The 27,172-nt window shown below is 51.3% G+C and overlaps 1 protein-coding gene across 17 annotated transcripts in view; it reads left to right on the plus strand.

Annotated features, from left to right (window-relative positions):
• The window catches only part of AGAP1 (ArfGAP with GTPase domain, ankyrin repeat and PH domain 1), a 554,841-nt gene that overhangs the window by 395,001 nt on the left and 132,668 nt on the right, over positions 1–27,172 (plus strand). For 13 of the 17 annotated variants that reach the window (XM_023259842.2, XM_023259844.2, XM_023259845.2 and 10 more), the window contains one exon: positions 23,502–23,663. The exons of 3 other annotated variants lie outside the window; for them this stretch is intronic. In XM_023259842.2, the coding sequence (XP_023115610.1) occupies positions 23,502–23,663 (162 nt within the window). Of the gene's footprint in view, positions 1–23,501; positions 23,664–23,738; positions 24,045–27,172 lie in introns of those variants that run through there. One more of the 17 variants, XM_045034664.1, reaches the window with a different exon arrangement.

Genomic DNA, 27,172 nt, shown 5'->3' on the forward strand with positions numbered 1-27,172 from the left:
GGGTCTAGGGCAAGGGGCTCACTGGCTCCCCCACCCCAGACCCACCCGGGGTACAGGGTCTGCCCTGCTTCCCTCCTGCACAAGGGGCGGGGTGTCTCTTCCACGTCTGGACCCGCCGCCTCTCCATTGCAAAGGACCCTGCTTCCGCATTCATCCCGTCTCCTTGCTGTGCCCCCAGAGGTGATCAGACCCCGCCTCGGAGCCTGCAGACCCGACCTCTCTCCTCCCGGAGCCGGCCAGGACCCTGCAGCTACCAGGACTCGGTCTGCTTGCTTCTCGCAAGCTTTCCCGGGGTGGGGGGGGTCGGGGGGGGGCTGTCTGTCCTCACCATCTCTGGTGACCCCTGGTCCCTTTCTCTTTGACCCGTCCGGGTCATCCTGCTTCCCAGCCCCTCGAACCCTTGTGTCATCCATGGCCAGCCCCTCACCCTGTCAGTCCCAGGTCCCTCCTTGGTTCCCTTCACCGTCTACTCGTTTGAGACTTTCTTCTCTTGGCTTCTCCAATGACACCTTCTCTGCATTTCCCTCCTCTCTTCTTGGCTCTCTCTCCGCGTCGTCCTCCTCCACTCCAGACCCCAGATCCCTGACGCTGCTCCGGCCACAGCCTTCTCTCCTCCCTGCACGCCCCCCTTCCCCGAGTGGGCCTAGACGTCTGTCCAGACACAGAGGACGCCCACGTTCATACGCCCGGCTGGACCACACTCGCCTCCGTTGAACACACATAACCAGCCCGCGACTGGAGGGGCTCTTGAGTAACTGACGCTTAGCATTTCCAGAGCGGAACTCGAGACTTCGTTCTGCAGCCCTCCACTTTGTGCTCCTGGGAGCTCAGGCCACACGGCCTCTTACCGTCACCTCGCTGAATCCGCTCCTGTGGCCGGTTCTCTCTGCTCTCTCCCCAGGGGCACCCCAGGCTGCCCGCTGAGCTGCCTCTCCTCTGCCCACGGGTCCCACTGTGGCTCTGCCTTGTCGGCCTCCTTTCATCCCCTGCTGTGTGTTTCTGCTTCCCTGAGGTTGGCCAGACTCATCTTCTGGGAAAAAAAGAAAAAAAAAACATGAATCAAATTGCCACTCCCCCCACATGACACTGCAGTGCCCCCCCACCCCCCACCCCTGCACACGGACTGTGTTCCTGATGTTTTATTTCTGGCTGACAAGGCCCCAGCTGGTCTGGCCCCCGATGCTGCTTTACCCTGTGTCCCACCCGCCCCTCCCACCTCCCCGTCCTTGCCTCCAGCCCGCTGCTCTGCTCAGACCTGGGTGAGCTCACGCGTGCCCTTGTCACCCCCCTCCCGGTTCCTCTGCTTCCCCTCCAAGCCCTTCCCAGGCTTCCTTCTCCTTGCGGCTTTATCGGGACCTGGCTGACACGGTGCCCTGCTTGTCAGTCTCCTACCCCATCAGAAGGTCTCCCTGCCCTGCCATTTCCTAACCAGTCACCACGTTGTATTGTCTGAAACCTCCCTGTCTTGCTTTCCTGTTTGTTTTGTCTTCTCCTGCAAGAAAGAAGTCCACCAGGAAAGAGTCTTCTGCGTCTTACCTCTGCGTCCCCGAGTCCCAGGGGCCACGCCCTGCACGCTGTCCCAGTGTTTGCTCCCTGCGCTGCTGGTTTTGCTCACGAGTCCTCGAAGGAACTCGCGTGGTCGCCAGCAGAGCTCCCCCACCCCCAGAGAAGAACGGGCCACACGTGCCGGGGGCGGCATAGTGGGCTTGCAGGACGAGCTCCGAGGCCTCTACCAGTCCGATGCAACAGAATTCCTTGGATTTTCAAGATGTTTCTTTCTAAACAAAAGGCTTTGCCTGGTGCTCTGGAAACGGCCGACCCACAGAGTCGGTGCCCCTTGCCCAAGACAGAGCGCGGTGACCGAGGCGCACACACCTGTCCACAGAGAACACTCGCGGGGGACCGCCGGGAGCATGCCATACACGTTTTTAAAATTAGTTACCAGTTAGGTTTAAAACTGCATTTCCTACCTTCGGTTATCTCAGCCCGTTTCGGAATCGTAAGTCACATCCCTGCTGCATTCAGGAGGAGTAATCTAGGTATGGGTCCCAGTCGTTCCTTAATCTTTCACCTAACTTCATCTCACAAGTATTTACTGACCCCTTACCTTGTCCCAGCCACTGCCCTGGCCCTGGGGGAGAGCGGGGATCCAGGCAGAGCTCCTGGGTCTGCGGAAGGGGAAGGGAAGAGACAGAATGGGTGAGGGGACGCCCCGGTCCGGGCAGCTCGCAGTTCTCCAGGAAGTCTAGAAATCTCTGGTGGAGACGACACCCGAGACTTGAGTTTCTCGCCCCCTGAGTGTTTTTAGTAACAGGATTTCTCATCGGCTGCCACACGACAATGCGTTACGTTTTCCAGCTTCCTAAAACACCGATGTCTAAAATGTTATGAAATGGTTTAGTGTTTTATTATTTTTGGTGTCTGGTCCCTGCAGCTTTCATTGCAAACGTTCATTTTGAGAGTAAATTTTTTAAAAAAGAGACAAGCATCATTTACCACCCCAGCATCCAGTTGTATGCAGGTAGAACAGTACAAAAAGGTCTGTCCGGTGGGTGTGTTGCTACTCCAACCAGAAAGACTTTAATTGATCTATTGTGCTGGCACCATTAAAACACCTGATGTAATATTGTGGTATATTTTTAAGCAACACAGGACTTTTTCTCATGGTTTTATATCACTCTTGAGCCAGGAAAATACTCGTTTTGTATTTCTGTGTTTTGCTCAGGTCGTCAGCCTGGGAATCCAGTAGCTTATAAAACTCCAGTGATACTATCTTCCTGGTGACTGTCCATTATTAGAATAAAACCTGATCAGAATTTTTTCAGTGCCTTCCATGCTCCCTGCTATCGAATTTACAACTGCATGCAAGAACCAAAAGACCTAAAGGGCTTAAAAAATTTTAGGTGCCAAGAAGAAAGAAAGGAGTAGAAGTAAGAGGGAAGGAGGAGTGGCTATAAAAATATAAGTAATTGTGAGATGGTTGGAAGGAGATATGTCAGGTAGAGTGGATGGATGGATGGATGGATGGATGGATGGATGGATTGGTGGGTGGATGGATAGATGATGAAGGGATGGATGGATGATGGATGGATGGAGGGAGGGATGGATGGATGGATTGGTGGGTGGATGGATGGATAGATGATGAAGGGATGGATGGATGAATGGATGGATGGATGGATGGATGGATGGATGGTTGGATTGGTGGGTGGATGGATGGCTGAGATAGGTAGGATGATTAGATAGATAGATAGATAGATAGATAGATAGATAGATAGATAGAGTGGATGGGTGGAAGGATGAGATGGGTAGGTAGGGGGGTAATAGATGGTAGGCAGACGGGTGGATAGATGACAGATAGAGTTGACAGCTATGTGTAGGTGGTCAGCACTGTCCTCAAACCCTCCGTATTTCTTCCTCTAGCTTTTGTGTATTGCTTTGGTTTTGCATTCTTCAACTTCCTTCACCGAATACATCTTTTGTTACGTCTTTTGCTTTATTATCTGACAGAAAAGATTATTAACAGAAAGTGGTATTAATATTAATTCTACAACGATACTAAAAATTTTATATCATGGGGAAACAGATGGTTATTTTAAATGACTTAAAATTTTATTCTTTTACATGCGGAAACATTTTAAACATACGTAGTTATAAATGCTATTTTAATTGCTACATTATTTCTGCAGTGGGGTTTTTAAAAGCTTACTACATTTGCAGGGAAATGTTTCTGTGTGTATCGCAGAGTTTCTTAAAATGCATTCTTATTTACAGGAAAATAATTATAATTGCATTTGAGATAGAGTTTGGGGGTGGGGGGCAGGTGTCACGGATGCATGTGCCGTGAGGTTCCCACACCCCGGCTTGCCATCTGGTCCTGGTTCGGGACCATGGTTCCTCCCATGTGAGGGCCGGTCTGCATGTGCCCAAGCTCACAGCCTTGCCAGCTTTCTTTGCAGATGGGCACTCTTCTCTTTCAGACCGTTTGTAAGCAAGTAGTCCCCCGCTGGCCTCCAGAATTGCAAGGGAGATACAGCATCACTACTCTGGAAGTATTTTCCACGTATAATGTAACGAGAGAACAGAATTATTTAATGCACTTCAAAACGTTGAGCTCATTTTTCCGAGACTGGAAATCCAGCTTTTCAACCAGCTGTGGAGTCTCATTTCTAACCACGCTTTGCATCAGTGCCAGAAGCAAGCGTCCCGAAACAACCCGTCAGAAATCTCGGTAGCGCTTGCCTCTGGTCTCAGAGCCTGTGGCCAGAAGCACTGCTCCTTGCGAGATGCCTTGACGGCCGGGAGTTCAGAGGGGAGTTGAAGTCTGGGGGCACGTCAGCCCCCATCAGTCAGGCCAGCCGGACACGCGGGTCGGGCCCCCAGATGAGACGTATGTGGCCACAGCATCCATCCAGGCCGCACATTCTGGAAGAATTATCATCATATGATACCATCTAAAGCTGTCAAGGTGTGGGTGGTTATTACCTGAGCCGGCGCCTGGTTTTTATCCACGACTTCCTTCCCGGGGGACGCTGGCAAACTATAAACCGCATTTATACAGATCGCATTAACACAAGTTCCTGAACAACTCGTTATTTTTTAAAAAGGAAAGTACTTGTCTTTTCATACAACATGCCTTTCTTTTTTCCTTAAAATTGTATTACTTACGCTCTGTTTTTCATGTAAGAGATTCTTTGATTCCTAGACACACGGATAGTAGACGCACTAGTGTAAAAGAGTCCCGTAAGTGGACGGGACGCCTGTCCTGTGGTAGAACACGGTATGACGCTGGGGTGGGCGAGCCATACGTCAACGCGTTCTGGTAAGCTTGCCTCCTTCTCTCTGGCAACTGGCTAACTACCATTTTCCTTCATTAGTTTTTGCAATAATAACTTTACGTGTTTCCCTAACTATAAAACATAGCAGTTTAGAACTTTTTTTTAAGTTTCTTTATTTATTTTGAGAGGGAGACAGCGAGCGAGCAGGGGAGGAGCAGAGAGAGAGAAAAAGAGAGAATCCCAAGCAGGCTCCGCACAGAGCCCGACCTGGGTCTCGATCTCACAAACCGTGAGACCGTGACCTGAGCCGAAATCCAGAGTCAGACGCTCAACGGACTGATCCCCCCGGGGCGCCCCTCGAAAAATTTAAAATGCAGAGAAGCTTTTTGCTTGAAAAACAGACTCGCCACCCTGAGTTACGGTGTTGGAAGTCCACACCCTTGCAGTTGTATCTGTATTCTTACGTATTTCCGAAGTTGGATTATATCCTAACTGGCTTTCGCTGTAACCCTGTTAACTTCCCACTGTATCTAAAACAGTTCAGAAATTGGAAACAACCTCTAGGACCAGGAGCAGGGCACTAGAAAAGAAGTCCCGGAAACTCCCTGCAAGGGGGTACTATGTAGCCGTGAAAATGTTGCTCTCTCTGGAAAGATGTTCCTAGGCGTCCTTGTTCTGTGAAGGGGCTTTAGCTCTGCTCTGGTGTGATTCCACCACCGTCCCCCGCCCAAGCACACCTGGCCTCCCCACCCTCGTGCCCCAGCAGAGACCACCTTATCCAGGAGGCCTTGGTGACCCCCACCCACTGCCCACACCCCCCTCCCCTGCACCGCTAATCTCCTTCCAGAAGCCTTTGTGATTTCCTCGAGTGTGTTACCTGCCATCTTCCGCCACCAGGTTGTGAGGGGGAGGACCCCGCCTAGCTCACGTCTCTGTCCCCAAGGCCTAGAACAGGACCTGCCTCGGTCAGTATCCACCCAGGGAACGTTCCTCAGGTTTTATGTAATGATACGAACGGCTGAATGTTACTGTTTGCCACGTGGTCGCCCTGAATTGGGTGCCTTTTGTAGATTGCTGGTTAAACTTACCGTACAGCTCCGTGAGAAGGTACTGTTTGCCCCCTTTTTAAATGAGAAAACAGAGTCTTACAGGGTTTGAATAACTTGCCCCGGGTCACACAGCTAGTGAGGGGCATGTGTGATGCAGGCATAGCACAGAGCTGTGGGCCCAGCCAGACCCTCACGCGTGTGTGTGAAAAAGTCACCTCGGGGCGCCTGGGCGGCCCAGTCGGTTAAGTGCCCGACTCGATGTCAGCTCAGGTCATGATCTCACGATTTGTGAGCCCAAGCCACGCCTTGGGCTCTGCGCTGACAGTGTGGGTTGGGATTCTCTCTCTCCCTGTCTCTCCGCCCTTCCCCTGCTCTCTTTCTCTCTCTTTCAAAATAAATGAATAAACTTTAAAAAAAAAAAATTTAGAAAAAAAAAAAAAGTCACCTGAATGGGAAGAATAAGGAGTCGTGGAAGATAGTAAATGTTTTTCCCTGTTCTGTTTTCATCTTTCAGTAATGAGTATATCCTACTTAAGTTAAAAAAAAATGTTTTGAAGAAAATTATCTCACATATGAATCCTGTAGTTAGAAAACGCACATTAAGAGGTAAACATTTGAGGATTTCCACGTGGACCTTGTCAGTAGGTATATTCCGTGGGACTCTCTCATTCATCCAAAACGCAAGAGCAGTGAGTCTTTTCTTGGCGATAACAGAAAGGGGTCCTTGACTAGCTGTGGAGGGGAGAAGACAGGGGGACACTGGGGACCCTGGGGGCAGCAGTGGGCGAGCCGGGACACCGGCGTCCCCACCCCCATTCTGCCACTTGCCACGCAGTGAGAAAAATTCCAGATACAGAGGTGCCAGCCGAACGTGGAACCAGTAGCCGAGATCATGGGGGAGCTCTGCAGACCCCGTCCCGTCTGCTGCCCGGCAGACAACGTTCCAGAAGTGGGATTGTTCACACGCAGGAACCGGCCACGGTGGGATGCATCGCAGCTCGCGGTTTCCGGAGCAAAGTGCAGGGCTTCCTGGCCAGTGAATATGGTCGTCTGCCTGGACAAGGAGCCGGGCCCTGACTTCCTGCTGGTGCCTGGTCCCCTTCTCCCTCGGCCACGAAGCCCGACTCGAACACGTAGGCCTGTTTCTGAGAAGCCGCAGACGTGAAGTCAGACACGAGCAGACCCCTGCTCTCCTGTGCGATTTCCTTTTTAATGTTTGCCTGCAAATGCGTATCGAAGCTGAATTCATACGAGCTGAAGCTGTCACACTTCGCAAGTGGGCCGTGCTTTCCCAAAGGAGCTGGAAAATACTAAGAAATTCCCAGTTACGCCTCATCCCAGCCCGTTCCTCTGCACCGCGTCCCCCTGTCATCGTTCTGTGCTCTTTCTTCACCGTGGAACAGATCCGCTTAAATCCCCCAAGCATCCAAGGCTGCATGGACTTGTGACTGTGAGGACGCCTCGCAAATTCCATTTCTGTGCCCGTTTTGCACTAAGCGCGTAAGTGGCACACTCTTTTCACTAATGCCAGCGTCTCCTTTTTCCTGTTTCCCACTCGGCCTTGTAAAGACAATGAGAGCAAAGTATCTGTAGCTGCCTTAGCTGCACGCACACACACACGCACACACACCCTGGGAGAGCTGAGCTGGCCCGGCCAGGCTGGATCTCTCGGCCCGTGGGACATTCTTGTCCCTCAGACAGCTGCGGCTCCCGAGATCAGAGTCTCCGTTCGTGCGGCGTGACAAGGCGTGCCCAGAGACGGGACTCAGCTTCACCTGTGAAGAAGTGCCCTGGACCTAGAATGGGGAAAACGTGCTCGAATTTCACAGAAGAAAAGACATAGACCCATTTCTTCCTTTTTTGTGGCCAGAGCCAGGGAGTCAGAGAAGACACTAGAAACTAGTGAGGGGGCTGCTCCCTAGAACCCTTGGCCGCCGGGAGGGGAGGGGAGGTGAAGTGTTAAGTGGTGAAAGCCAGCTGGGGTCGGACACGTCCTCGCCAGAGCTTGTGGCCGTGGAAAGTGGGGTGAATGTGCGGGCCTCAGAAACGCGGAGTGAGAGACTGTCTCACGCCCAGAGGACCTGGGGAACCCTGCCTCCCGGCGACAACTCAGAGGCTCCTGCAGCCCTAGACCCCCAAAGACCGGAGATGGCCAGTCCCGGCCACCCTGGACCAGGCGCCATTCAAGGGTGTGTGGGCAGGGATGAGAGGCAACTTTGGGGAGAAGGTTACCTTCTGCAGAGGTGGGGGGAGAAGGGGAAAAGAAATGTATTCTTGAGGAAAGGGGTGGGCAGAGCTGCAGAGGTAGAGGAGGCCCACATCCTGGTCGGGGAGGCTGGTGGCTAGTTGCTCCTTTTAACCTCGCCCCAGGGGATAAAAGGCAACAGTAGGGAAGAATGGGAAGGAGCGAATCTTTGATGAATAGGAGCGGCAGATTCTACTTCTCCGCTGGGGCTGCTGCCCCTTCCACTGACCCTTCCGTCAGCCACAGGGGGCTGGGCTTCTGCTTCAGGAAAAAGAGAAAAATGCCCGTTACTGTGTTTGGGGACACAGTCTTATCCTTCACTTCATTTCATAGCCGTTTCCCCAAAGATCAACCATAGTGTCTGATTGAACCAGATTGACAATATTTTAGCCGCGATGAAGAAAATGCTTTAAACCCAAAGCCGACCCAACTCAGAATCTCCGCCCACACTTGAATTTTGTGATGTTGTGTTTTATTGTATTTTTGCCAGGACAAAGCCTGTATTCCAAGACAGTGGTAGAAGGACTATTGACAAAAAAAAAAAAACTGTTGTAGTAGCAATGAAGTCCGTTCTTTTGTTTTTTTATCTTAAAAGAATGTTCTAGAATTAATGCTGAATTATTAACTGCTCTTTGTGCACAGCAAGTGGAATCTTAGTTTTTAAACGCCATCAGTGATTTTAGAGATGACCGTGTTTTCTTGCTTTTGTGGAAAAGACAAGAGCCACTCACTTGACCAGTGGTGTTATCTGTTGAGAAAGGTTGTACTGCACACTTCAGAAACGCAGTGATCTTTGGACTGTGGTTTTGAATGAAGATATTACTCACGGTATCTTTATCCATGGGGTTGTTGGTGGAGACAGTTATTCCGGGTATAATATTTGACAGATTTTCAGTCAAGTTAAAATTATCTGTCATGTTACAAACTTTCCCTACCCTTAACCAGTGCAGGCGGGTTTCTTGGCGATTGACGTGAGATTCTCATGAGATTCAGTCATACAGAACACCAGAATTTAGGGCAGGTTTTCAGAGCGGTTCATGCGTTTTCATGAAACCCCACACTTGCCCCAAAACTTAATAGTCATAATTATTAGATATCCTTTGTTCTTGTCTGTTTTTTTTTCTCATTTTTGGAAATGATTGCAGAGGGGGATCAAGATTATGATGCCCACGTGTTAATAATCATGGTGGGGAACAGGCATACACAGGATTGTCCCAGGCAAGGCAGGATGAGCGTCACCCTAGTTAAGGTGGCTCACGTGGGTACCCTTAGGGGTAGCCTCGGATTCTCAGGGGTACCACCCATGGGAATCCCTCACTTTATGCTGGCACAAAATCAGCATCCTTTTCTCTCAGGATGATCAGAATCTTGGCAGATTCGATCTTGGCCAGATGCATCACACCATGCCAGCCTGCCAGGCCCTCCGTGGACTGGGCCGTGTTGACACCCCTCGAACGTAGAGCTTGCCACATGTAGGCCACAGGCTCCTCTGCAACAGGGAAAAACCTTAACTACAGATTTTGGATGGAAACAAAACCGTCCGCTCTGATCTACTCGTTTGTCATCTGGTTTAGGGAACCTTCTATTGTCCTACCTGCTGCATACTTGTGACCTGGTAAATATTTTGAAGCCGGTGTTTTTAGTAGCTGTGTCAAAAGTGAGAAGTCATTAACCTCATCTTCTCCTTAACGTCATACCAGATGGATTCCGGTATTCAAGGAATAGATGACCTTAACGTCTCTCACTTCCTTATTCAAATGAGCGTTGCCGCAGTTCACACTAGTTACAGACTTGAGTGGGTTGGTGATACCTAGTTTTCAGGCAGAGGAGGTAGAGATCAACCTCAGCCTTGGAAGCGACATAAAATATGTAGCACAGTCATTAGGCATTAGCCGCAGGTTAGCAAAATTCTGAAACAGCAGGAAACAGAAATAGTCTCTTTCAGTGGCTGTTAAGGGGGTCATGTCACACTTTTCAAAAAAGAAAAATAAAAACTTTGTGGGACAAATCTTCACATTTAAATATGGGAAGTTCCCCCCCCCCCTATTTTCCTCAAGAAATGCTTATCTTGTTAAAGGGTTATTTGGATACAAAACAGGTAACCAAGGCAGCTTGTGATGCAAATTTAGGTTAAAGTATTTTGACGCCTTCTGCATCCCCATAAATGCACCTGTAGCAATGTGGAGTTTACAGTTCCATCAGTCTGTTAGGGTTTTGCAAGATTAATTGTTTCTGTGTTCCTTTAAACCCCTCGCACCTTTCTGTTTGGTTCACTTCTCTTTCCCCGGGGCGTTAAACAGTACGCCCCTCAAACCAGGCACTGGGTAGTTGTTTGTTGAATCTGTAAACGTCTGGCGTCTGCACACACACAGGCACGCACTCCCTGAATGTATAGTCAAGGTCAGGCCCCTCTGAGTGCTGAACTCCATCATCACCTGTGGTCCTGAGTCATTGCAAGGCTGCCCTCCCGTCAACTCCAGGGTTTCCTGTGGATGGATTACCGATGGAACCCAACCCTTCCAAGTTCCCCCACGGGCTGAGCGGGCTCAGGAAGCAGGGGAGTCCCGCTCAGCAACCTCAAGCCCATTGACTGGAGCTATTGTTAGGGCCCAGGTGTGGCGGAAGGGAATGGAGTTCCTGAGGCTTGTAGGGCCTCTTTTCAGGTGGCCAGGCTTTCCGTTTGAGCCACCTGATACCACAGTACAATCACTGACTCCTCTGACGGCATGCCACCCACCATCAATAAAGGCTTGGGAGCCCTAAGGGTCCCTTTTCATAACCAAGCTGCCTGTCCCCCGGCTTAGGAGAGAGTAGTGGAATTACATAGAGCAAGAAGTTTTTCAAGTACTCTTTTAAATGGCGACAAGACATTGTTTCTGACTTTGCAAATTAGCATTTGATTTCATTCAAGAAGAAAATAACCACCATTGACTTCAAACATAACAAAATGTTACATGGGATGCCTGAGGGGAATTGAGATCACTTTAAGAAGATGCAATTTATCATCTTTGCAGAATAATTTATTCTGCAAAGTGCTTAAAACTGTGAGGATAGTTTCCGCGGGCATTTAAATAATATTTAAAATGCCCGGGTGTTAAAGGCACAGCTCTAGATAGACTGGATTTGTGTTTCCTCTGGCTTTCAAAACAACTTGACTCAAATTTATGTTCTTTGTCTACCATTTGTGTCTTGAGACTTTCTTTTTTGAAAGACCTTTTTACTGAGTACCTGTTTTTGCTCATTGATGCCTACTGGCTACTAGGCACACGTGAAGAAGTAAAAAAAATCAGAGGGACGCTACCTCATAAGGGAAACACCAACAGACCAAATCACAGTTCTCAGAAAGCAAAGATAGGAGGGCCATGTTGAAAGGGGGTGGGAAGAGGGGCCGGGAGGTCATGGTGAAGATCGTCTGGCCCTCTCCCTGCCTGTTTCCAGCACTATAGTTTGTCTAGCTTTAGTTGTGGCATTTCTCAAAGTAAATCTCGCAAGATCCTTTCAAATAGTTGCCATCCTTTCCCCCCTACATTTGTAATATTTTGGTATCGGGGATGTGTGGTTTTCTGTGTTGAGAGTCCTTAGTTTCAGCTTCTTGGATGATGATTGTTCTAGAAAACTTGACCACCCTCTGTGGCCATGCTAGCATGGTTTTCAGGATTCAGAGCAGCTAGAGGTGTGCCAGCAACCCCCCCACCCCCAGCCTCCGCCTAGGTTCCGCCTCTGCCCCTGTGTTTCGTCTCTGTCCACAGCACCTACCACCCTTCCACTGATGTGTGTGAATGTGTGTGAGTGTGTTCTTTGTGTGTCGGTAATAGTTTTGCACTGAAATGTAAGCCATCTAGGACAGGAGCTGTGTTTTGTGTACTTGTGTGTTACAGTTCCAGAAGAGAGCCTGAGGATGCTGCTGAGTGCTTCTGCCTGTCCATTTGCTTGGCACCTGACTGCCACCACACTGAGCACAGGCCAAAGTACTGCGTGGTGCTATGTCCTCTTGGGTTGGGGTGGGGTGGAAGAGGAAGGGAGGAGGCAGGGCAACCCAGAGCCCCTGTGCTGAACAGCAGGAAGCTGGAGTTGCTATCAACGAAGACAGAGAAAGACCAGGTTGGAGTATGACAGACCAAGAGCAGGTGTTCAGGGGGCTGTTTTGCCCATTTGACTCGTGAAGGAATTGAGACTGATGGAGATGAATTTCCCAAAGTCACATAGCCAGTGGCCAGGCTAGGATTTTGAACTGCCTTTCTGATTCTGCAGCTGTGCTGGTTCCTGGAGTACCGTGAGCATCTTCGTGGAGGTGGGCAGGGGAGGAGCTGAAATGCAAATTGGCCAGCAGACAGTATGCAAGCTCAAGGACTTGGTGGTCTGGATGACCTCACGCACAGCTAGTGAGAGAAGCATGGAATTTCCAGAAGTGGCTTAGCAACACATATCCAGAGCCCCACAGATAACTTATTTTCTTATGCCCACACCTTGAAAACTGTCCTAATGTAATAATTCCAAAGATCAAACTGTATGCAAGTGTTGGTTTTGATCGAAACTTTGAAATCCATCCTAGGCAGTAGTGAAATAATTAAGCAAAGTAAGAGACATACTCTGTTCTTTCTGATGTTTTTGTTTTTGTTTTTAAACCTGTAATTGACCCTGGAGCAGTGGGATAGGTCACGACCAGATTACCTCCTTTTCTAATCTGGGCATCTGTGTATCAGGTTTTCTTAAAGCTGAGGACACCAGGACTCTTACTTTTTTTCAAACCACATGATGTCAGCAGGTTAAGAACAGGGATGTGCCCTGAAGAAGCAGCCTTAGTTTGGTGCCTTTCTGTACCTTGAACAGAACGGGTGGATGGAACGTGTTCAGGACCCTGGACAGAGCCCTCCATGGCCTTGCCTAACTGAAAAGCTGGATTTTTCTGCCTCACGCAGGGACACTTCCTTGTGCGGCAGTTGGCAGTTTGACTCCACGTCTCTTTTAGGAGAAACTGCTAAATTCCTAAAGAGGGGAATTTACGTTATCAAAGAGGGAGCTCGTCCATTTAATTAACTTCTCTAATTGAGTTTTCTTCTAGACACGCTCAGTCTTCCCCCAGCCTGCTTGGCCGGCCGGTAGACCCTCCCACTTGAAACAGAATCTCTTTTGTAACTGACTAGTCACGACCACCAAACTCGAGAAATGGTTGTGGCTGATTATGTAAAAAGAGATAAGGCCGGAAAGAAACAGGAACCTCTTGAAATGATTTCATCTCTACCCAACGGCTCAGAGCGCCCTTGCACCCCTCGGAGTGAGCTGGATTAATTTAAGCTTTATGTTGCATTCAGCTCAGAATCAACCAGAGAACAATTTGATTTTTGACCCTCGAGTGCGAAATCCTGACTTGCATTCCCTAGTCTGCCCCTTCCCAGTGTGTTCCCAGCATTGGCTCCCTCAGGCCGTCGGCCTTGCCCGACCACTGCAGACCCTGCCTTTCATCCCCTAAGATGAGATTGTGATATTTCAGCGCAAGCTGGCTATCCGGCATGAGAGAAAACCAGAGAGACTTGAGAGGAACAAGGCCGTCCTGCCCGCGGGCGTGTGCTGTGCTCCGTAGGATGAGGGGGAAACTGGGACAGCTCCCTCAGGGAAGGACAGAACATTCCAGGGCCTACCATTCACCTGAAGCACAGAGCCGGGCCCTGTCAGGTGGCTGGAGGCCCAGACCGGCACATCGCTCCCCCGTCCCCCACTCAGCTTTGAGGCCCAAGTCCAGTGAATGGCGACTCTAGCTGAAGTGTGTGAGTGTCCCCAGGCCCCCGTCCTGACCTCATTCTGATGTCATCTGCATCTTGCTAGACTGTGAAGTTGACCTTTTTTGTTTTCTTTGTCTCCTAGCCCTTAACACAGTGACCATCCCCCCCGCCCCGCTTTTTTTTTTCTTTTTAACAGCTTCATTGAGATAAAAGCCACGTAACGCTACACTTCACGCGTGTAAAGTGTACAATTCAGGAGTTTCGGCGCTTTCCCAGAGGTACGCCACCATCACACGGTCCTTCCTAGAACGTTCCCGTCACCTCAGGGAAAAAATCCTGTACCCTAATTAGTGATCAGAACTTGTACTTGTATGCTTAAGGCTGTCACAGAAACATGTCTCCGTAAGTAAGGGCTTCACGTAAATGAAGATCGCGTCCCACGCTTCAGCTTTATTTGCGGAGCCGTGTTGGGGTGACTGAACGCGGCCCAGGTAGGAGATGGTTCTCCCCCACATTTTCTCTCCATTCTGGCCTCCTCCTATTGTGTTCCTTTCCTCCCCACTTTGTAACTCCGTCTAACACTGTGGTGTCTCTTCCTTCCCCCAACACCTGTCATCTTCCTCGAACCCCCATCGTGTCCCCGCTGCCCCTTCTTCTGACACCGTGTACCTCTGTGTGAGCGCCGTGAGCGGCAAAGGGAACCGGACAATATACCAGTCTCTGAAACATCTTCAGAGATTGGGATTCAAGTAAACCTCCTCCTGTTGAAAGCTCCCGTCAAAAGGACTGTGAGAAGGGGCGAGGTTTTGAACTTCACTTCACACTCACCTTTTAACAGAGGCCGGGATGTTGTGATTTCCTTGGATGGCAGAGGTGGCCTGTTCTTTATTTACCAGCCTGCACATCTCTCTGAGGTTCAGAAAGGACAGAGCCCTTCTTAAAGATCCAAATTAGCTTTATATCGTTGGCCTTGTCTCGAAGGAAATGCGTTTTAATTCACTGGCTCCTACATGCCCTCATCTTGAGTTGTTAGAAGGTCTTAGCCCTCAACTGATGCCCCCACCCCCAACCCAGCCCCGACAAATAGCCCTGCCTTTGATCATTTTGAGTTCTTTTAATACCAAAATGAAAAGGATTTTTAGGAATATCTCGTACCCAATACTGCCAAATGAGCGAGTTAGGGTATATGTGAACGCAAGAGAGAGAGAGGAGGGCTGGTGTCCGTCCACCTGTGCGCTTCCTGTTTCCTGTTCCTTTGTTTTTCTACAGATCCGTATCCTCCTTTTCAGTATAAACTGTAAGGTGTGTTTGTCTCTCTTCAACACCTGGGAAATTCACAGCCAGCCAGTCCTTGGGACCACCAGCAGCACGTCCGGTGGTGTGGGTGGCTTCCTGCAGCAACTTCTTGGCGTCCCTTCTCCAAACCAGGCCCACTAAGGCAGAGTGGGGAGAGGCACTGCCTCCAGAGTCTGGGAACGGCCTGACCTCTGACCGCGCTGGGCACCGGGGATGGGTGTTGGGACGGCCAACGGCAACAGTGGTAGCAGGTGGCGGGTGCGGTCACACAGTCGCAGGGGGACACCGCCCCTTTCCGGCGCGGGGCCGAAGGACGCCTCCCCCAAGGCAGACACGTTTCCAGACTGCTGGGGAGCAGCAGGGCCTTGGAAATCACATGCACGGAACCCCCGTGTATGGGAGTATCAGCCGGGATATCAAAAACCTATCTACACCCACCTGGCAGTGACAGCTCTCACCGAGGCAAGCTCCCTGCAACAGTTCATCAGAAATGGCCCAGCTAATGATCGGCTGGGCAGATAATCGGAGGAGAGTTAATTGTAAGGTTCGATATGGCATCTTGTCAGCAGAGATAAGTTGTCACGTTTTCCACTTGAGCTGAAACTAAATGATTGTAAAATAAGTTATGAGTGTCCTTGGGCCTGTCTGCCGGAATGATAGCTAAGAATACATTCCTGGCCATCAGTCTCCAGCAGGCTGCTTGATATTTATGCGAACGGAATGTTATTTTATTCCCCTCTGGTCATGCTTGTCAGCTCCCCGAGTGAAAAGTGAGGCGCGTCTTTGACTCCTACTTCACATCCCGGAGCCTGGAGAGACTGCAGATTGTTATCATTATTGCTCATATTATATATTTTTTGGGGTGTGCGTTGAACATTGATGCCCGATTGGGAAGAACTAATGGCTGGCATTGAGCACGCGGGATGCCAGCGGACCAGCCCATCCCGGCCCCGCGCCGCGCATCCTGGGGACTCCCAAGGCCCTCCGTCAAAGCCGGTTTAGATGTGGAGTAATGAGGCGCTCGCCTTTTTTAATTTGGCATGCCTCCCTTCCCTTCGCTTCGACCCGCCCGTACTTAGCGCCGTCGACCGTCGGCGCCTATCCCGGTGCCCGGTAATTGATACAAAATAAAATGCGTTATTTGTATTCAGTCAGGAGGAGCGGATTGCGTTCCGTGGGCTGTGGCTAGAGCTCATTTACAGTGTCTGAGGCCGGGCTTTCCGGGCCTCTTTCACTTTGAGGGATACCTTGTCAGGCAGGAAGAGTCGTCGGAAATGGAAAAGCACAGCATGGAAGCCTAGTACGTTTTGATTGCTCATATTTTAAACCGGAGGAATGTAACACAACTCCTGTTGAAAGGGAGTTTTCAGGATCTGGAAGCCAGGGGCATCGGTACGGCAGCTCGAGACCCACTTAACTAGAAACCGGAGCTTTCTCGGCAGCCCCAGCCCCAGCCCCAGCCTCAAGAACAGGCTGGCCGGCCGGAGTCCTGTCTCCTGCCGCGGCCTCCCTGACCCAGGGCCCTGCCCCTCCTCGACCGCTGTCTGTTGGCCACCGGGATCGGCTCCTCTGTGCCGCGGTTGTGGCCCCCTCGCGTCCACTCCTGAGCTGCGCCTGCTCCCGCTGACCCTGGCCCGGATCATCTGCTTTTTCCAGGCACTTGTGGCCCCGCCCCGCCTCGGCCCACCCTCCCGAGACACCCAGCCTCCAGGTGGCCGCTACCCGTGCAATGAAATTTCCAGGGCCCGGGCCATGGGGCGATGGGGCATCGACACAGGCGGGGAGAGGGCGGTGGACAGAGGCGGGAAGCGTCTACAGGAGACGGTAGACGGAGGAAAGTCATGGCCCCAGCTTGTCAGCTCTAAATCGGGGCACGGATGGCACTCTCTGTGGGACCCAGCCCCTACGAGCGGCAGGTCAGGCGGCCGATGGGAAGGACTGGTGGATTCGCGTGTACCGTGTGCACATCGTTTATTCCTCGTCTGCAGTGGAATGTACGGGGCTTACCGGTGCTGATCCTGCTTTTGTGTTCTCATTATGACAACCCTGTGTCCTCTCAGACACTCGCCTCCCTCCCGTGGCCAGGTTCCGGCTCGTGTTTCCGGTTTTCCCCCCACCGCTCCCCAGAGCCTCCTCCTGACTCAGTGGTCCTTTGTCTCCCTGTCACTCTCCATCTCTGAGTCCTGACGGCCCAGGCAGGGGTCCCGAGTCACATTTCTGTTTCTCCAGGGATGCCACAGGGCTGGCCTGCCTGCTTGACCCGGGAAGGTGGGCGTTCAGACCGCTCCTTACCTTACCTCTGTCTGCGTGCCGGGGTGCTTGTGTTAGCCCACCGTTACACCCGTGCAGCTGACATGCTCCCTGGACACGTGATCCCTCTCTTCGTTCTCTATCCGAGTAGCGTGGCCCCAGAAAAGCAGTCTTTTGTGAAGGCACCAAGCAAGAAATTAGATCGGCATCCATTCGCTCCTTAGAAATTGGCTCCGCGGGGCAGGGGTTCCCCCCTTTTTTCTCTGACGAACCCCAGGTGCCTGGATAGAGTTGGCTCATAGAGTACTCGGTGCCCGTGAAGTGTTTGTGTCACCTGTACGGCTTCTTTAAGGGAAATACTCTCGCGGCGTAAGTAGATTTCATTCCGGGTGTTAGATGCTCACCGAAAAATAGGTCCCGGACTGCTGGAAAGTCGCACAGCTGGCTTGACACAAGCATGCTTGTGGTTTTAAAACGAAGTCACAAAGTTGATCGCACTTCTCGGTTATCCTCCGGAAAGTAGTACCATCCACCTGCGTGAGCACCACTGGAAGGGAGGTCGTCAGTTCTGTATAAAACTTAATTCCACAAATATGCGCAGAAGTCCCATTTTCATCCAGTGTCTCCTCCAGGCTGTGTCCCGGTAACGAGGTTGAGCCCAAGTCCCTGCCTTCGTGAGGCTCGCGCACTCTCCAGGAAGGCGTTTGTCAACGAGGAGACGCGTGTGTGGGTGATGCGCTGTCACACGTGGTGAGCGCCACCTGGCACGTGAGGCGGGTGGGGCTGGATGTGAGGCAGCTGGGGGCCGTGGCCGGAATGGGGGAGCCTCTCGAGGGGCCTCTCCTTGGACTTCTAAGACCTGCACCTTCCTAGTTCCCCTGTAATCTGACAAGCGTCAAGCTCGCTTTGGCTTCCCCATCAAGGAGGGGGCGAGGAGTTATGTGGGGTGCTCCCAAGACCCACACAGTCCCTCTGTGGCCGGTCCACTGCCGGGGCTGGGGCAGCGGCTTGACTGGAGCAGGGGTCAGCCGTGACCAGACACGAACAGCAGAGAGGGGCTGTGCTTTGAAAAGGATCAGAAATCAGGTGGTGGCTGGGCGAGGGCATGGGGTCATGGAGGGTTTTGTTAGAGACGAGAGACAATACAATAACACAGCACGTTTGATGCAGCCCGGGGAGGGTGCGAAAGGCTGCGGGCCAAGTCACTCCAGCGGCAAAATGGGGTGGAATCCAGCTCCCAGTGGCAGGGAGGTCCCAGGTCCATCAGGGACCGGCACGGGAAGGGGAATGCTCACTTCTGATTGCTACTTTTGGGGGATTTTTCTTTTGTCTTCAGCAAAATGAAAAATGATGTCTCTGTGGGGGATGGAGTGAGGTGTGGGGCATTTAAGGAGAATGGAGAAGGTGTGTTACAGCCTCTTGCAGAGCAGGGAGTGGCTTTATTCGGTTTCCTGGTGCATCCAAGGGCAGGCCAGAGGTCTGGCCTCCGGTCCAGCCTGGCCCAGTTTGGGGGTCATAAAGATAGAGGAGGCCAGTGGGTGTGAGGCTGTTTCCTTCCTTCCCCCCCCCTCCCCACGGGGCCTGAGTACAGGTGCTGAGCCAGGTGCAGGGTGGAAACTAGCAGTCAAGTCGGGCTAAGGGTCAGGAAAGGCAGAGGGAGGAGAGTGTCGCCAGCATAACCCTCAGAGTGTGGGTCCCGGCGTAAGTGAGCTGGGAAGACGAAAATAAGACCCAGAACAGCCGGCTCGTGGTGGTGGGTCTGGGTTAGAACCATGAGGGCTGGATGGAAGGAAAGAGCTTAGCAAGGGGGAGGCTCGAGAGGCCGGGCCGCTGCAGTGGGTGGGGGGCACCTCGGAAGATCTGGACGGCGTCATTCGTGAGGATGGGGTGAGCGGCTGCCGGGCAGTCCGTGAGCCAAGGGGCATAAGCCAGGGGGTCGGCTTGGCAGGTGTGAGCGGAACCGTCCAGGGAATGGTGTCTAGGAGGCCGGGGCTGGAGGAAGAGCGGCTTGCAAGCCGCACCTGTGTGTCCGGTTGGGGGATGGGGGGGGGGGGGCTACCAGTGCCGTCACCTGAGAGGTGTGTCCCCAGGGGAGAGCCAGGTCCTACCAGCTGAAGCGAGCGTCCTGAGGAGTTCGCTCGTGCGAGGGAGTTTGCACGGACAGCCCGTAACTCCCGGACGAGTCTGAGAGGGCGATGAAGACCAAAAGAGCAGCTCTGATTCCGCACTTGTGTCACCATGGCCGTTTTAGAGCAGGCGGGTTTTTGTGGCGGGAGCCGTCCTTTGCGTGCTGGCGCATTCTTCAGCGTCTCTGGCTTCTCCCTAGTCCGTGCCTGTAGCGCCTCCACCTGTCTCTGTCGAGAACCCAAAGTGTCTGCAGACGAGACCAGATGTCCCCGGGCAGGGGTTTCCGATGGAGAGCCAGTGGCTTAGTGGAAACACGGAGCCACGGGCGGATGACGCGCTGGCCTTGAAGCTTCCCCGTGGAAGAGAAGGCTTGCGGTAAAGGCTGCCGCTGGTCCCTCGGGGGAGGGTGGGTGTCATGACTGGCGTGCGTTTCCGTCTCAAGACTGCCACTCAGCTACTTGCCCCAAGCGAGTCAGCCAGAGATTTCTCCCTGAGTTACAGATATCCCAAGATGCCCAGATAACTCGGTAATGAGATCGCCGTGTCCCTGACAGTGATCTCTAGGAACAGTTTTCTGAATCTGGAATGGAGGGGGATCCCTAGAAACAGACACCTGTCGTTTTATTCCACAGGAGGGTGAGTCATGACCAATATACCCGTGAGCGCAAGGTCATTCCCAAGTAGGATTCTAAAGTACATTGTGAGAGGGGCACCTGGATGGCTCAGTTGGTTGAGCATCAGCCTCTTGATTCGGGCTCAGGTCATGATCTTGAGGTTCCTGGCATCGAGCCCTGCGTTGGGCTCTGCGCAGACAGCACAGAGCCTGCTCAGGATTTTCTCTCTCTCTCTCTTTCTCTCTTTCTCTCTCTCTCTCTCTCTCAAAATAAATAAAACATTAAAAATAAACAGATTGTTAGAGAAGTGCTTTGTGTATGTATAGAAAAGAGAACAGCAATTTAATTAAGCAGAATAGTTCGTTGAGGAGAAAAAACATTACGTAGATTTCCCTTTGTTGTTTTAAAATCATCAAAAACATGACTAGGTTGGACGCCCACCTACAGCCACGTATTTGACAAGAGTGTTTGGTGGTTTATCAGCAAGTCCGAGGATCCGGGAACTGGCTTCACAGGTGACCTGCCGTACCCGGGTCTCGTTCGCCCGTCTCCCCGGTGCTTCCAGGTGTGGATTACTGCCTCTGAAATTTGGGGCTCGGTTTGGACCCCTCCCTCTTTAATGTCTTCTCTGTCGCCTTGGGTGGATGTACGAAGTTGTGTGCTCGAGGCAGCCAGGAGTAAATAGGCAAGGCAGTCGTGAAGGATAATGATGTGCAGGGCCCTGCCCTACCCTGTGAGGAACCAGGATGGCCCAGCCGTCGCATTCCAGATCACACGCTGCTACCGTAGAGACAGATGGGCGGAGTGTTGGAAGAGCCTAGAGAGCCCAGAAATAGAGCCACCACACACGTATGGAAGCTGTTCCGTGACCATGCACAACTCGCATGTGTATTCTGAGCATCTGATCCAGAAGTGTTGGTGCGTGCCTTAAAAAAGAACTGGGGCGGGGAGGGGGGTGGTGCCTGGGTGGCTCAGGTCAGTTGAGAGTCCAGTCCTTGGCTGTGATCGCGAGTGTTTGTGAGTTCGAGCCCCATGTCAGGTTCTGTGCTGCCGGTGCAGAGCCTGCTTGGGATTCTCTCTCTCTCTGCCCTTCCCCAACACGCTCGCTCTCTCTCTCGCTCTCTCTCTCTCAAATAAACAAATAAATAAACTTTAAAAGAAAAAGAGAATGGGAGGGACCTGGGGCAGCCTCTCCACGCTCAGTATCATATGGGGGAAACGGGCGTCTAACTGCCCTGGGGAACAGGCGTGCCACTTAGATGCAGGTAACTGGCAGACGTCCACGTGCAGAAAGCCCATCTTCGGGGTCAGTGGTTCAGGGATGAGAAATGTTAGTTTGGGAGAGAGCGTCACAGCAGCGGGGGTGACCTGTGGGTTGGGATGCACAGTTGGGAATGAAAACGGTGCGCTGAATTGAGTGGGTGCCCAAGGGCCAGAATAAAATAGTAAAAGGGCAGTTGTCATTGCCTGTTTTCCTCATCCACCTCCAGGATGGGTAGTGGGGACGGTCATTGTGACAACTGTGCTCCTATTGTGGGGACAGTCATTGTGACAACTGTGCTCCCGTGCCTGACACAGGGTAGACTGTTAACCCTTAATGGTCAGAGAGTGAATGAAGACTTTTGAAATCTGGGTGGAAAATAGGTGAAATGGACAAAAATTAAATCATGATAAGGTGTGAGTGTGGAGTAATATCCCAAGAGGGTTGGACCAGCTTTGGGAGGCTTAGAGCCTCTTAGAGGCTTTAGGACCAGCTAACGCTCTTGTCCCGACACCCCTTAGCAGCACCAGGCGGACTCTGAACTCTCTGAAATTGTGTGCAACGTGTTAATTAGAATAGCCTTTTTTTTCTGGGATATTTACAGTTTTCATCTGCTATCCAGTGGGCTCTAGTATTTTTAAAATATGTAGAATTGCTGCTTTTAGAAGATGAATATTGTAGAAAAAAGTCTGGGAAAAGAAGGCAGAATGCCCGAAGAAAAGAGACACATCAGCTGCTCCGTCCAGGCCAGGGGGGCAAGGACGGGACCAAGGGCAACTGTGGCTTAAATGGAGAGCAGGGGCGAGCTCGAAAGGCCACACCAAAAAGAAATGGTGACTTTGTGAGTAAAGACTCCTCTTCTAGCCCCAGCCTTCTCAAGCCTGTGTCCCTCACCCAAAACAGGGACAGAAGTAGCCAAGAGGGGACTCAGGCCTGCTTGCAACTCCTTGGGCAAAGTTACCCAGTGAGGTTTACCAGATGTCTGGCCTGGGAGGGCAAGTAGAGGGAAGTCAGTTCTGGGGGAGGGCAGATCCCTGAGACACCCAGTTGTCACTCTTCCTGAGACTCCTTAAAATGGTTGCCAGTGTTTCAGTGGACCCTGTTGACCAGTCTCCGGGGTCTCGTGCCATCAGATGTTCCCAGGTTACCCTGCGGGAACTTCGGGGTGGCCCAGCCTCCGTGCAGCCCTGCTCCTTTTCATGATACTTTGCCACCTTCTAATGTATCTGGGGAGGGACTCTTTTTCTGTCTTTCTCAGTGATGGATCCCAAGCTTCTGCAAACATGGCCCACAGTCGGTGCGCAGAACGTGCTAGTTGAACAAATTAAGTACTTTGCAGCGAACTTTCTGTCTTTTGAGCTACCGAGATGCCGAATCATGAATCCTTCGGGCTTTGCGGGTGTTTGGTTGTGTTTCTCCGTCACTTTTTCAAAGCACTTCCTCCTTCTGGTTGAATTACATGTTCATTTCCTGAACAGAGAGAACTACTCTGCTGTTCTCTCTGATAAAGAGGAAAATGGACATAAGAAATTGAGTTTCCCCTATAGTGAATTATCACATCTGGGCACTGGTTTTAAAATTGTATAAATAGCTTCAGTGGATCAAGAATCGGCGGGTCCGCCGTGGTGGGAGAGTGAGGTGGCGTGCCATTTCTCGATAATAATAAACGGGTGTTGCAGTCGTGTTAATGTTGAGGGTGGAAGTTACGAGAATCGGGAATCCCTCCGTCCTGTGTGCACGCACAGGACCAGACCCACCCACGAGGACGCCTTCTATGCATTCTCGTACATCTCTAAATTACTTTTAATGTATCGGTGTAATTATGGGAAGAGAAAAATAAACTAACGAAACGCATGAACTCCCCACTTTCCTTTTCCAGAACACCAGTCGGGCAAAGTAGAGAACTTTAAGTTCTCCACAGCCTACAGATGATCCAGAAATAAAGGCCTTGTTTTTGAATGGCAGGCGGCACATGAGAGCAGGTGGCCCCGTGACGTTTCAATACTGGATGCTCTGGGCCTCCAACCCAGTGATCTCACATTAACGTAGTACCTGTGGGGCCTGATATGATATTGGAGGAACATTGCTTTCGTATTTTTGCAAAGCCTGCCTCTTTTCGAGTGTTAACTTTTGCGTTCTTTTGCCTTTTCCGGTCTGATGGCAGACACGGGGCTGGGCGACTCCGTGTGCTCCAGCCCAAGTATCTCCAGCACCACCAGCCCCAAGCTCGACCCGCCCCCCTCCCCTCACGCCAACAGAAAGAAGCACCGAAGGAAGAAAAGTACCAGCAACTTCAAGGCCGACGGTCTCTCCAGCACTGCTGAAGGTAAGGCTTCCCGGGGGCTTCAGGGTGAGGGTCTGCATTTCGGGAAATTAATTTTTCTTTTTCAAATGGGCGAAGTCGCGTACCCTTAGAACCACAGATGCACAGCAGCGCAGGTCACCGCGTGTGCCCTCTTTGTACAAGATGGCACCAGTGGGGCCCTTGGAAGCTTCTCGTCGCTGACTGATTCTTGAGATTTTTCAGCCAAATCAGTTGTCTTACCTCCTGACGGTCCTCTGGTGCGAGGCAACTCTGGTCTGCCTGTCACACGCCTGGCCAGGTTCTCCGTCTTGCCCCCCCTCCACGCCCTGGGGCGAGCACGTCCACTCCCACTGGGAGGTGCGCCGCGTTGTATTATTCCAATAAAGGTTGTTGCCTCTCCTACTCTAGGAGTCTTTTCTGATACTGGCTGGTCTCAGTCCTTACGAGACAGCTACCTCAGTTCCGGCTTCTGGCCGCCTGTTATGAATACACGCTCCTCCTGTGAGCGTCTATCCACTCTTTTTGTTTTGTGGCCTCTATTAATATTCCAGCTGTCACGGTTTATCACGGTTTGGCTTGATTCTCCTTTCGCTTACGTCAAGTCCTTCATTTTCATTCTCGGTGATGGCCAGGTGTGACCTTTCTGAAGTGGCTCCTTCAGTTGGATTTACATGTTGTTATTCCAGGGATACAAAGTGGTGATACACACACACACACATACATCCCATTATGAGAGGCGACGTGAATGCAGTTGTAAGAAAAAACAAGCTGAAGAAATACCTCAAAGGAAAATTAAAATTTCATAGCATTCTTGTTGACCACGAATCGTTACTTGTGGCGCCGTCCATAGTGAAGGGGTCTGTTTTCAACAAGGATTCCACACACACACCAGAAATACTTTTATAACTTCTACTCTTGTTCCTTCCCCATTTCTGCCGTGCTTTTTCTGAATCCTCTGCCCGTTGGTTCGGAAGTACAGTTTGCAGCATTCGAGAAAGTGGCTCATTCCCTCCTGATAGCCAGCGAGGAGCCTATAAGCCCACAATGCATCCACTAGTAAGGAAGGAACAGAGTTTATGGTGCACGCGCAGAGTTTGATGTTTACGCGATTCTGGGAGCTGAGTGGCGGTGTGGTTTCTTGCATAATGAGGGGTCAGACGTTCAGAGTGGCCAGTAGCTTGCTCTCATGGCGGCCAAGTGGGGAAGAGCCTGAAAGCCCTTCTTTACATGTCTTACCGTTTCGCCTCCCATAGGCTCCCTGCTAATAAGTTCGGCCAATAAAGACCGACTTTTTCCTGTTATGACAAATGAGGATGATTCTGTTCTATCAGCAGTGGTGAAAAATAACGATTGTGGATCACAGCACCCACCCAGACGTTACTGACCTTCCCACTGGAAGAGAATCGGCCCCAGATGCTGAGCCTTGCTGAGACTCTTTCACACAGCCCTTTAGCAGAGGCCCCCCGGCCATAGCCAGGGGCGTGTGGACACGCCCCACCCTAACAGGAGGCTTAGAGCAAAACCAGGAAGAAGCCTGGCCTCTCATGAGGGTGGGTGACGTGTGCCACACATACCCAAGGGCAGAGTAAGATTTGCTTTAGGGAAAGGCTTCCTGTCCGGGTCACAGATAAACACCTTATTGGGTGTGTCGTGTTTCAGACTGATGACTTTTTTCCAGGAGCGATACTTGGTAGACACTGATTATCAGGTCGACGTATAATGTACATTATCCATACGTCACACTTTCCAAGTATCCCACCTACCCACCTGACAGAGTGAAAGCCATGCGAATAAGATACAGCCGTAAAGTGAATTAATAGTTTCATGTTTGATTGGACTCCTGCTTCAAACCAGTGTCCCAGTCAGCCAGTGGGGAATCGAAGGCAGTTTGAGAAGTGTCCATGAGCTTGTTGGACACCTAAGAAGCTTCCAGCCCGTTTCGTGCGTTACCGGGATTGTACCCTGTGCTCTGAGCAATAGCGTGTAATAAGGCTGAGACAGATCCTCGATCCAAAAACAACCACGGACCCTTTCATCAAAAGGCGTTACTGCTGAGGTGATGACACAGACAGAAAGACAGACTTCCAGGCACCACAGAAACACCCAAATTAGAAGTCACAATGGTGTCGAGAGGATAGATGATGAGTAATGGTTGACGTGTGTTCACAAATTCAACACCAACGATCAGAAGGGAAACTATGCCCCTCACTTCCTAGTTAAGAGATTATTGTACCTGTAACGCCAATGGCCATGACATCTTTTCAGTAGAGAATAAGGCAACAGGTTCTCTATAAAAAGAAAACGTATCATTTTTCTCTAGGAAAGGTTACGCACAAAACAGTAAATGAGTCATTTTTGTGAGACACTCTATATTGCGTTATTTCTAAGGTACGCTTTTTCCCCACGTTGTAACATCTCTGAAGTCATAATGCAACCTGCAATTGAGGTCATTTTAGATTCAGTGATACACAATATTTTTTTAACAGTCTTGACAAACTAGTAGTTCCTTTAGGTAAATAGTGTAAACCGTCTAACTGAACCATCTGTTTTGAAGTTAAAGCTAGCTGTACTTGTTTGCTTTTTAGAGGATAGTGTTTAATTTTAATTATATCTCTATAGGGGTGGTGTGGAACCCCAGGGGCCAATGGGGGGGTGCCAGTTATCAGGGCCCAGAGGGAGAGCTGTCTGGAGAACGCCTCTGGTCAGGAACAACGACCCTCAGGAGAGGGACGTATGCAGCCTGTGGGGAGGGACCCGAGAGGATCACCCTAACCTCATTCCTCTCCCTGATTTCTCCGATCCCCTTCCTCCCCGCTTTGACTAAACCCAACCGGAAACCAAAGAGCACCAGTCACATAGGTCTAGGTTCAAGGCAGAGACAGAAAAGGCAGAGACGAGGCAACGGAAGCCAGGGACTCATGCCTCTCACATGCCTCTTAGGAATCCCTGGGGAAGTCCGTGCCACTGACTTGCAGGAATGTAGGAGACCAGCGGCCTCTTGCTCAGGGGTGTGCACTGCCCAGCACCGTCTCCCGAGGGCCTGACCGAAGCCCGGCCAACGGGGCGGTCGGAGCTTCCTAAACGCACTTCTCTATCATTTCCCAGCCGGGTGCAGGAAGGAGCCCGCCGCACAGCCTTCCTAGACTCCCAGCCAAGCACAAGTATTCTGGTGCCAGAGGTGCCTCAACTCGGTGGCGTGTGTGTTCCCGAAGTACGAGCTAAAAGTGCATATCATCAGTATTTATGTTGCCTCAGAAGCCAGAAACCCTCTGTCCACACGGGGGCTCTCGGTCTACCTGATAGAAATAAGGACCTCCCTTCTAGCCAGGTTTTTGCAGCATCAGCATTCATGGTTAGTTATCCTAGTTCACTTATGCTGAAGAACAACGATTAAACTCTACACTCAGTGGCAGATGATGCTGTACCCAGGACGCCTGGGTGGCTCAAGTCGGTTGAGCGTCCGACTTCGGCTCAGGTCATGATCTCACAGCTCGTGGGTTCGAGCCCCGTGTCGGGCTCTGTGCTGACCG

The sequence above is a fragment of the Felis catus genome, chromosome C1 (genome assembly GCF_018350175.1).
Source record: "Felis catus isolate Fca126 chromosome C1, F.catus_Fca126_mat1.0, whole genome shotgun sequence".
Taxonomy (NCBI): Eukaryota; Metazoa; Chordata; class Mammalia; order Carnivora; family Felidae; genus Felis; species Felis catus.